Source organism: Engystomops pustulosus, chromosome 1 (assembly GCF_040894005.1).
Source record: "Engystomops pustulosus chromosome 1, aEngPut4.maternal, whole genome shotgun sequence".
NCBI classification, from domain to species: domain Eukaryota; kingdom Metazoa; phylum Chordata; class Amphibia; order Anura; family Leptodactylidae; genus Engystomops; species Engystomops pustulosus.
The window spans coordinates 227856059-227868528 of NC_092411.1; the positions used below are offsets into that span (position 1 = coordinate 227856059).

A 12470-nucleotide genomic window follows, 5' to 3' on the forward strand; every position below is an offset into this window, starting at 1 on the left:
GTGGCTGTAATTTTACTTCCTGTAATTATGTATGTTCTTACTATTATTACTAGCTAGTCCTTTCTACAACCTTTAACAATTATTTTGTCAATTTATTTATTGTGTCAATTTATTATAAAACAATTATAATTTTAGAAGATAAAGTGTTAGTGATAAATGTAAGACTTTGAAGAAACAATTAAAGAAATTAGGAGACATTTAACAGTTGTTCTAGTTGGCAACCAATCAAAGCTCAACTTTTATTTTCCCACAGCAATTTATAAAATGAAAGTTTATTAATAATACATACATTTTGTAGATGTTCTTCCTCCGTTTGATCACCCACTAAAGTCAGTAATCGACTGCAGTGTTAAAATATGAAAGGTGGAATCGGATGTAGAATGGGGGACCAGGTACATCAGGAGGAGTGCAGATCTGGGGGATACATTACATTAGTAATTATTTTTATTTTAACGCAAATGAATAGTTAATTCTGAACTGGTTGGAGCCACCATTTATATCAGATATACTGAAGTAATAATGATGCATATTTTCCATGTGCTTCCTTTTAGCATTACACTGACTTTGTCACCTGTATTGCATAATTGAGACCCTGACAACTAGTGCCACCATATTGGTAAAATGTCAAACCTTTTTCCCGTTTCAAGCTGAGCTTAATAAATATTTTATAGGAGCAAAGGTTTTTTTTTGTAAGTTGACTTGTTTTAGAATGGATTTGACAGGCCTTGAACTATAATTCATTTTATTTGCTCTCTATATCACAAAATTGTGTGTAAGAATTTGACAGCATGTCAATCAAAGTTGAACAACAGAATTCATGTGCACCATCTAGAGAAAGAAAACATTTTTTTTTAATCGGATGAACAAGTGGAAGCCTGAGGGGTGAAGTGCTCTTGTTTTTACAATACACATAAAAATTGAGCAGATACTCTAGAGGAACAAGAACAATATTGTTGTCTTGTTTTGTGCATAGGTAATTTTTTGGGATCCTTAAAAAATACGTTTTAGTAAATTATTGCCAGTATGTGATTATTTCTGTTTTCTTACAAAGACCTAGATTGTAAACTCTTGTGAAAGGTACCCTCACTTTGTACATATAAAATATTAAGGGAATGGTATATTGTTTTCTTAGTTTACTAATGTACTATGATTTAACCCCTTCCCACTGCAGCCCTTTTTCGTTTTTGCGGTTTCATTTTTCATCCACATTCAAAAATCTATAACTTTTTTATTTTTCCATATACAGAGCTCTGTGATGGCTTATTTTCTGCGTAACAAATTACACTTCAAAATGCTGGTATTTAATATTCCATGGCGTGTACTGGGAAAATTTTTGCCGTCTTCTGGCGCTAATACCTTTTTTATACTTATGGTGTACTGAGCTTTGGGAGGTGTCATATTTTGCAGATTTCGATGACGCTTACAGTGTTATCATTTTAGGACTGTACGACCTTTTGATCACTTTTTATAGAAATTTAAAAGTGCCATTTTCGAGTTTGGCCCCGATTTTCCATTAAGGGGTTAAATGCAGTAAAAAAACGTTATTAGATTTTTATAGATCGGGCATTTAATGTGTTTATGATTTTTACTGTTTATTTATATTTATTTATATTAAGATTTGAATTTTTAGGGTTTTTTATTATCATTTTTTTAAAACATTTTTTATTTTTAGACTCCTTAGACTATTTTTCAGACTCCATAGGGTACTTTAACCTAGGTTGTCTGTACGATCCTAACATATACTGCCATACTACAGTATATGGGTATTTTACTCCACATTCATTAAAATGTGCTGATAGCACATTGTAATGAATAGGTTAACCCAAAGTAGTCTCGGGTCTTTGGAAGACCCAAGGCTACCATGGCGACAGATCGCCGCTCCCTTATGACGTCATGGGGAGCGACGATCCTCGGAAAGATGGCTGGCACCAATTGCGGGTGTTACCAGTAAGCCTTTTCTTGCTTTTCTGTCTGACGGTGTATGAGCTGATATATTCTTTGCCTCTAGCCCTCTCCCCCCAGCATTCCAGGACGAGCTCACAGACACACATACATACATCATCTCATCTTTGATCTGTCTCATCTCTCTTTGTATGTGTCAGATACTAATACAGTGTTCAGAAGGTAAATAAAAGTGTATATAAACCTTGTACTCTGATAATCTAACCATATTGTCAGCACTACAGGGATCATGAAGTGTCTGCTTAGAGACATCATGGAATTTTACACTGAGCATAAAGGTGATAAGAGTTAAACTGCAATAAAATTGAGTAAAATTGTAAAGTAAGGGTTTAAAAATGATCTTTAATTTGTAAACATCACTAGGGGGTTGAGATTTTCTTTCATGGAAAAACCTGTTTAATGGAGACTGGATTCTTTTTTTACTTAAAAACAAGGGCATAGGACGCTTAAAAAAGAGCAGATCCTACCAGATGTGGCACACATTATGACAGTATTACAGCATGTCATCGTATCTTCCTGGTGGTAAATGTCCTGGTAGTTAACATACACAAACATTCTAGGTGAATAATCTAAACTTTGCAAAGGGAAAATAGTTAAAAAATAATCACACACATCACTGGTGTGTTATGCTCAGCCTCAAGCACATGCCAGAATATAGACACACAGTGTCATGACAAACAGTATGATCAGTTTGATGTTTTTCCTATATTTTATGTATATTGGTAAGTTTGTGTATAATAAATATTTGTGTTTCATGCTATTAAATATTTTTTACAAATGCCGCGACACAGTTTATGATGTCATCCTGTCAGTGAAAAGAAATACAGAAATGTACAAACAGTAATGTTGCTATTGCTGAAGTAGAAATGTCATGGCAATGTCACCTTAATTTACACTGATAAGTTTTCTGATGTTATCATTTCCAGTGTGCACTGATCAGGAGTTCAGAGAAATCGCTAATAGACTAAGAGACTGGTTTAAAGCACTTCATGAAAGTGGATTCCAGAAAAAGAAAACCAAATCTACTTCCAGACCAGAGCGAAGCAGTAAGAAATAATTTTTACTTTAATACTTAAAGAAAATATACCATCAAAATCAAGCATAATATCATAATTATTTAGAAAGCCATTGCTACCTCCATGACAACCTAAATTATGTAAAACGTAAGTATTTTTCTAATGTCGAAATATTTTTCCAATACACTTTAAAAAGAAGTTCTGCTTAGTTTGTAAAGAAACAGGCTGCAATGCTCCATCTTGTATATGCCATTCTGCGTGTGCCTATGGAGCCTGACTATAAGATTACATCAAATCTGTCAATGATTGTTTCGTCTTCACTGTTGTCAGGAATCGGGATCAGTGGATCCTCTGCACCACCACGGGAGATAGTACTAGCCGACACCTGGGCCCAGAGTCTTACTGTCGCCGCAAAGCAGGATGGTCTTGCTGTGGCAGGGTACCACCTGGTCATTCCACAGGTGCGAATAGCCCTTAGCGTAAGAGAGTCTCGTGGTCAGGTCCAGGGTCAGGGCAGGCGGCCGAGATGCAACGTCAAGTCCAATCCGGGGTCAGCAACGGGAGACCCAGGCAGATGGGAACGGGAACACAGGCACACGGGACGCAGGAACGCTGGACATGGGAACTCAGGAGCAGGAACACACAGGAGCAACAACGCAGGAAACACTGGAGACACAGGAACGCAGGAGACACAGGAACGCAGGAATATCGCTGGGGAGCTTTCTCTAAGGCGTAGGCGCATAGATCTGGCAGGGAGTGCAGGAAGAGGCAGGCTTAAATAATATAGGTGAAAATGGCCAGCGCCAATTAATGTCACGCCGGGCCTTTAAATTTACTGAAGGAGGCATGTGCACCTTAGGAGGCGGGGCTGCGCGCACCATGCTTCCGGAGTCGGTGCTGGATCGTGGCAAGGTGATGTGATTTCGGAGATGTAGGTTTAAACGTTTAACCCCTTAAGATAATTATTCAGATATTTGCATTACAAAGTATGTATGTCTCATAACTATGGATAAGGGTCAGTGGCGCACACACGTAGTAAAGATTGGATCACATCAGTAGTATGGTGATTCGTACGGTATTTTTATTAGTTAGATAACGTCTCAGAGGCACAATGTGTTTCGGGGTTGCAAAGTACTCCTTTAACTGATGCTGTGGGCCGGGGTTTTAGGAAGCGCCAGCATCACACTTGCTCACTTCATAAAGGGGTACTTAACAACCCCAAAATGCGTTGTGCCTTTGAGACGTTATCTAACTAATAAAAATACTGTATGAATCACCATACTTCTGATGTGATCCAGTCTGTACTCCGTGTGTGTACCACTGATTCCAATCCACATTCCTCCTATCACAATTCAATCCTGTGTGGTTACTGAGATCTGAAGGCAGGCGGCACCATCGAGGTTCACAAAAAGGCTTACGATTAGAGTTTTGCCTATGAATAGCACAACTGGCTCTGGTGAGCCTCTCTCTACCCTTTCTCACAATACATATAATTTTCGCACAACCTGCTACCCTATGAGCGCTTTTGTTCCCTCTCCTCCTGCCTTTTAGAAATTCTGTCTCATAACTATTTTATGTACAGTAATTCTATTACAACACAATACTGAAAATAAGTCTTTATTAACATCATATAGAATTATTTTTCTATTTTCTGTACATATTAAAATGATATGAGCTAGGATTCTGCATGGTACATTTGCCACGTAAAGATGATAATATGTGTTGTTATGTTTTATTACTTTTGAGAAAATGACATTATCGGTCCATTGAGTACTAAATAACTTTTGTTTATCTGCCTCCTAGGGTTTGATACTAGCATTCTGCCAATTTGTAGAGATTCTCTTGGGTGGATGTTTAATAGACTCGATCGAAATTATGACCTGCTGCTGGATCAGTCTGAGCTTGGAAGCATTTATATTGACAAGAACGAGCAGTGTACGAAGGCTTTCTTCAATACATGTGACACATACAAGGACAGTTTAATATCCAACAATGAGTGGTGCTACTGCTTCCAGCGACAACAAGGTGAGCTTCAAGATATTCATGGACATTTATGCGTTTTTGTGAAGTTTGAGGTAAAGTGATCCGAGTGATGTATTGAAGAAAACAGTATGCAATTATTATAATGTATTGTAGATCATTATAACTTAGCAGATTTTTAAATGATAGAAAATCTTATAATATATAGTTAGTAGGAACGAACCTAATAAACCATTAGTAGCACCTCTTCATGCAGATGAATGCACTAGGAGATACTGAGTGACCTTTTTCTGTACCTAGATTTTCTTTTAGTAACTTTGTGTTTGTATTTAACCATAAGCTAAATAATGGATAGTAAGGATACTTGGTGAAGCGACTGTATGCTGCATATCTATGTATAGGGCAGAGACTGTACTATGTTATTCACTACTAATAAAGATGGTCAGGGCACTTTCGATCTCCCATTATTAGGTAATCACCTGAGTGTCCGCATACACATAATACTATGTAAGATGTAGAAAGTACATACATATACGTGACTAGACAATATTAAAATAAGACAGATTTACTGCATCAGAGTATGCAGCAAGAACTGAGCTGAAATTATTTTGGCGCACATAGTAGCATCCTATGTAACACTTTTTTCCTCCAAGCCACACACATAATGGGGCTTATTTACTAAGGGTGCCGGGCATCGCACTTTTGTCGGCTTTTAGAAATTTTTTAGAAGGGGATTGTGTCACACTGGATTGGATTTTGGTGCATCACGCTGACTTTCATGCGACAGAAATCAGGGGGGGCGGGCTGTGGGACGATCCGATGGATTCAGACATAGCACAGGATTTAACTTTAAAATTGGACGATCCAGAGCAGACACCTGTTTAATACCTTTACAAGCTGTCCTGACAAAAGTGCAATCTGCAAACCTTAGTAAATGAGCCCCTATGTGCAAACATGATGTCTGGTTACTTTGGCACTGTAGCTGGCAAACAAAGAACTTTCTGACACTAAGTCTGGCATTGTTTAAGGAATATTGCTGCTAGAACTTTATCAAGCTTCCTGGATTTTAAAAGGACAATGTGGGTTATTTATCAGCTTGTATGCTAGTTTTTTGGTGTACAAGCTCTGAATTATTTACATTTTCTAGCCCAATGCTAGAAATTTGAATTATTTCCCCCTTTTAAGACACCTTGCCCCCTGGTGCCTCCTGATATCCGAATCACCAAAGGGATTAGATCATATATCATAACTAGCACCAGCGTATGATAAATAACCCCCAATGTGGTTATTACAGATATAGGGGCACTTTGTCATGGACATGAAGGTTTAACTTCCTCTTTTTTAAGGAGGCTAGAGCATGCCAGTCCTATGAAAGCTATATTAGTAACTCTTTTTACATCTGCACTCCTTGTGAAATGATCTTTTAGCTCGGTTATCATGACTATCGTGAAGAAAATGACTATGTACGTGATATTATACAAATTCTAAATACTATCATACATATGTATTATACAAGTTTACATACCCAAAAATCATTAATTATTCACAGATCCTCCATGTCAGACGGAATTTAACAACATTCAGAAGCAACAAGGATTAAAGAAGCTTCTTGGTGAGTCATTTGTTTGTTTGTTTAATAACCAGTGATTAGGGGACCGCAATTTTTGGGTAATGGATTAGCTCACGTATCTGCTGTTAACACCTTTTTTATACAAATAGTTCATTAAAATATGAGCTAATATGTACTTAGTTGTTATTTAAAATTTTGCTCTCTTTAGCAGAAAAATGCTCTTGACATACACTGTAATGTAGAATTAAAATTCTACTGGCCCTTTTATCAGACAATTGATTTTCTCTGTAACGAGCAGATAAAGGACAGAAGGTGGCCACTGGTCACATGTCCATGTCACATGTCATGCACCTGCCTGGTCAGGTCATGTGATCACAACTTTTTTGACTGTAGTCGGTTGGTTGCAGTGCATACAGTATGGTCAGTGTTGTGGTGAAACTTCATCTCAGTGAGGAAATGTGCAGCGATGGAAGTTATGCAGAGCAGGACAGTCTGTTAGAATATCACTGGGAGAAGAGTATGAGAGTGAGGAGGAGTTATGAGAACTAAAGGATCATGGGACTTGTAGTTTTCAGTGGCGGCCATCTTGGTGATAACTTTGCCTTCTTTACAGAGGCCATAAAATTTTTGAATCATAAAATCAAACTATTTAAGCTCCGATATGTGACGTATGACATTGAGTTTTATTATATTTATTTATTTATAGAATTATAGTTTTTTTTTTATCAGACTTTCATATTCCTGGAATACCCCTTTAACTCTTCATGTGAATGCCGCTATTTAAATGTCATATAAAAAGCATTCAATTTCAATACCTGAACTTGATATTAATTTTCAGGCCAAACCCAAACTTGGATGGGTTCGCTCATCACTAGTAATAACCAATTTTGCAAAAAAAAAAAAATGGGCATTAAAAAATGCGCAGCAAAGCAAACCAAAATATAATCTACATAGTATTAAGACAGAATCAAAAGAGGCAAAAATGGGGAATTGTACAAAATATTAGAGGATATTGTAAAAGGTTAAAATCTGGACTTCCTTAAAAGACCAAATTACACATGGTTCCAAATGAATGAATAAGATATATAAACCATTTTTCAACAGAGAACTTTTTAATGTGTATCGAGTCGCATGGCTGGATTTGCTGAAGGTGAAACAAAGTAATGAGTCACAGTTTTTTCTCGTTTCTTACCAGCATCTAAGAACTGGACATTATTTAGCATTTGTTCATAATGACTATCAATCTTAGATCAACATGAAGAATTAAATAGCATGCTTGCTAATATATTATTTATACTAGAATTTAGGCAAAGGGCTTGAAAACCTACATTGAGTAGTAGGTTAATATAGATATATTTGTGATATTATTTTGCAATATCGTGATTATGTTAAACTTTTCCTTTGCAAAATAAATGGATTTACAGTCAAAATGTATAATAATCATAACCTTTATGATTATGCTATTATTTTTATAGGCTACTATATCCCAGCATGTGATGAGGATGGCTATTACAAACCAGCTCAGTGCCATGGAAGTGTTGGCCAATGTTGGTGTGTTGATAGATATGGAAATGAAGTCACTGGATCTAGAAAAGTCGGAGCTGCAGAGTGTGGTATTTATGTTTAATTTCTTTGTTTCAAATAATACATTGCTGAAATAGAAGCTTTCACCGCTCCTGTGATGACAAATTTAGTTAATAATAAATTATCTTCTCTTATATCTCCCTTCTTGTTATTTTAAAAGTAGTTACCAAAATGGATGTCAACAGTTGTCCCATTGACATTGTCCAAAAAGTGCTGTCCAAGAGACAGTATGATCAAGAGAGGGAATATATCTTCACAAAAGAAGAAGTTTGGATTCTTATAGGCCATTCTTTCGTGACTAACAATACTTTGTACTGAATATGCAAATAGGATTTGGAAAATCAAATCCATTTTGACCTTTGCATATTCATAAGTCCCCAATAATTGTGATTATTTCCCACTTTGCGTTCATGTTGGGACAGAGCTGGCGGGGTGTGGGCTGGAACACTCTTAGTCTGCGTACTCGGTATAGCCTGAAAACATTCAGACCTTGCATGATATAGCGCAATTGAATGCCGGACAGGACCAGGGATAGAGGTGTCCACTGCAGCAGCACCCACCAGATCAGGAAGCTGGGGCGGAGACTTCATTATAAGCCATAGACATTGCAAATTGAGACAGACAGTCTACATCTGCATCATTGTGTGGTGTAAAGCATTTGAGGCATTTGGAGCAAATTATGACAAATTTTTGTTGTAAACTGATTGAATAATTTGCCTAAATGAGCACTTCTTTATAGGCAATGCAATGTACAAGAGCCTTAGTAGATGAACAGAAAAATTGTTCAATAAAAGATTTCTTCTTCTTTTGTAAAACATGTAAAATTACAATTATTTATAATGTATTTCATAATAGGTACTGACTCAGAAACGTCAGGAGATTTTGGAAGTGGGGACTTTCATGACTGGTCCGATGATGAGGATGATGAAGAAATGATGAATGATGAGGATGAAATTGACGACGACGATGAGGATGAAGGGGGAGATGATGAGGATGAAGACGAGGATGAGGATGGATATATTTGACATAACATAAAACAAATTCATTATATTTTTCATGTCTACGAGAAAAGACATCACTTAGGAAATACCTTTTGCTCATACCATCGCCAAGATAAAAGGATTTGAGAAACAAAACAGAAATAAACAACAGAAAACATGTATATTTTGTATGATCATATCAAGTAAGGCTGGAGTCATAGACTTTTATTTCATTTATGTGCATTTGAGCTTTTGTATGCTTTTATGAAGAAGACAACACATTGGAGGTATAACCTGAAGAAAGCCATCTTATACTCTTAGAAAAAATATAGCTTACGTTTAAGGACACTAGTTATGACATGAACTTTTGCTGGTTTTTTTAGAAGAAAGTTAAACTAAACCAACTGAAAGTGAGAGGTAGGCACAGGAGTAAGCCTAACAGTCAAACTTTCCACATTTGTGTTTACATCTTTCCTCCTATTATGCAGAAATGTGCTTGTTTAATTCTTGTTTTAGATTTGTTATTATTTTACTATCTTTTATTTTAGAAGCACTGTATGGATTTTGTTAGTTGATCAGCATGATAATACATATGCTATTAGTTACACAGATATTCAGAGAGTGTAAACTGAACCACATAATCAGCATTGCTCTGCCTGAAGACAACATAGGAAGGATCATGATTTGTGATGGTCGGGATTAAGTTGGGATTTACAAATAATCAAATGTAAATAACAAAAAATATATTTATGTTGTCTTCTGCTATTAGAATTTCAAGACAAGTCCTTCACTATATATGTATTTTCTTTGTGTAGTTAAGAGATACATATTTGAATTGATTAAAAAACCTTTTTGTACAACCAAAAATGTGGGAAAAATAATTTACTATACTGAATATGTTCTTGAAGTATATTCTCTTTTACATCACTAAACCAGTTTGTTAATGGTGTTTGGTCAGGCTGTAGCAACTTGTGGCTCTTCAAGTCTTCTTCTTGTTCAAATCTCTGTACAGCATGTAGTATAAGATCTAATCCACCAACTGATGCAAATTAAAGTCAGCTTTATTAAATTACTGTAATTTTTTTATATAATCTTATGACACATATACTTTCAATAAGATGCAAATAAGAGCATAAAGCGCATATACAAGATGTACACATATATACCAACACAGTTGCTAAAGGCAGTTGAAGGGGATCTGTCTATCATGCTCAGGAACAGTGTGCCTTGCAACTCATTCCAAAAAAATATTTTTCAGTAACCGCGTTTATCACATTATTTCTTATCTGAGGCCAAAAGTATTTCAGCTGGGGAATTAGATTGCTTAATAGTATACTATATATAGAATCCACAGCTCATTCTTCAATTTATCCAAATACGTTAAATTATGTACATCCATAAAATGAAGACGTCATATTTGAAGCCTAAATTCTGTGTCTATAAATGTTTTCTTAAAACTATCGGACAAGTTACCACCTTTGATCAGGATATGTATAAACTGTTTTATTGCTAACAGTGCAAACATTGGATCCACCAATCTTTTTTAAGATGGAGGTCCCATCCCTATGTTAATGGAGTATCAGACACTCATGTCTCTCTTTTTAACTTCATAGACTTGCTGGAGATAGCACACCACAGCAGTCACATAGAAATAAATAAAACATCATTCTGACCCCTATTGTTTAATCCAGTATCATCCATCCTATGGATAGGTGATAACTTCTAAACGTGGTCCAGCCCTTTATTTGTCATTATTCTGACACAAACATGAATGACCCTCAGTCCCATGGATATCCTAAGTCTGTGTGCAGCATATGTGTCCTTATGGCTCTGAGAAAAAGCCATATGGAGCTGTAGTAAATTGGCGTGCCAAGGTTTTTAGCCATATCCGGCTAAAGAGGCTAACCATATGCATAGTGTATTTGTATCTATCGTATTGAGTTGTTATACTTTCTAGTTACGGAGAAAAGCAGTATGTGGGGTGCCTTGGACAAAGAATATATCAGACATGAGCTATACAAACACTTTACCGATTAACTGTAGAGCCATTGGGAAGCAGGTATGTGCCCCTTTTATTGTTATGTAGCTACCATGTGAGATGGATAATGCTTATGATTACTGTGTATGTTTGCATTTAATCCTTAAGAGTATAAAGCTTACTTTAATCACTAGATTTATGTTGGCATGTTGCTTCATTGTGAAGAATTTTAATAAAACTCCACTACCTTCTTGTATACAGTAATATATCCTCCATAACCTGGGAACAACGCTGTATTTCGGCACAGTTGGGCTGTTGCTTTCCAAGTCGGTCTCCTGGAAATGTTTATTTTCATTTTGCATTACTGCAAAAAGAGTTAATTTGAAATAAAAAGAAATATTCTTGACTAAATTTAATGTCTACCTTATGTATAATTGAGAAAATGCATTTTCTTTTATACAGTTTATGTATAGTTTGCAAAATAAAGACTCTTGTAACCAACTCAACAGTTTCTGTAGATTTTAATGCAGTTAAAAAATGTAGGGGTTATTAATCTGGAAATTTGCAACCTATAATATTTTTTTTTTGGGGGGGGGGGCTAAGATTTATCTTAGGGAGTGATAAATCTGGTATCTGAGCCTTTTTTGCATTTTATTTTTCAATAAGTCTCACAAAAGTTGCAAACTCTTGAACAATCCATTGCAATATTTTTTTTCCTATGCCAACAGGGAAGTGAAGGGTTTTTTGCTTAAAATTAGCAACTTTTTCTGCCATTGTGCAAAAATATGCAACTTTTTCAAACATCGACTTAAGGATTCTAAAGATAAATGAGGAGCAACAATGAAAAACTAGTTTGTGACAAACTTAGGTAAACAGGTGAAAAAGTAGCACATTTTTGCACCTAGCTGCCTTTGTGCTAAAATATAAGAGAAAGAAAAGTGGAAAAAAACTAAAGATAAATGACCCCCATAGTGCAGGTCTACAGTGATATCTGTTTTTTGCACTCTTGACTGTAAAGGTGTTAATCAGGAATTGCTTTCTATTGTTGTTATGTTGTGTTTTGTTGCTAAAGCAAATTTAATGATTTCAACTGGTTCACGACCGCCCGCCCTGTATTCACGGCAGGTGGCGGGTCCCGCTTCATGGAGAGGGCTTACGGGCTAAACCCTCTCCATAGCGGGCAAGGCTTCGCTGCATATTGCTAGCGGGTGTTATCACACCGATCGCTGCCGGCAAAGCTGCCAGCAGCTTCCAAAAGATGGCGGCGCCCATGCCCTTGCCTAGGGTCGTCGATCCCCGTGATGTGGCGGGGAGCGGCAATCCGTCGCCATGACACCCTCGGGTCTTCCGCAGACCCAAGGCTGTTACATTTTAACCCCTTCATTACAATGTGCTGATAG

The 12470-nt window shown here is 36.6% G+C and overlaps 1 protein-coding gene across 1 annotated transcript in view; it reads left to right on the forward strand.

Moving 5' to 3' along the window:
• Positions 1-11571, forward strand: part of SPOCK3 (SPARC (osteonectin), cwcv and kazal like domains proteoglycan 3) — a 202687-nt gene extending 191116 nt beyond the window's left edge. The window contains exons 6-10 of the mRNA XM_072120146.1: positions 2889-3008; positions 4782-5003; positions 6508-6570; positions 8004-8141; positions 8968-11571. Of these exons, the coding sequence (XP_071976247.1) occupies positions 2889-3008; positions 4782-5003; positions 6508-6570; positions 8004-8141; positions 8968-9137 (713 nt within the window). The 3' untranslated portion in view covers positions 9138-11571. The remainder of the gene's footprint in view (positions 1-2888; positions 3009-4781; positions 5004-6507; positions 6571-8003; positions 8142-8967) is intronic.
• Positions 11572-12470: the final 899 nt, after the last annotated feature.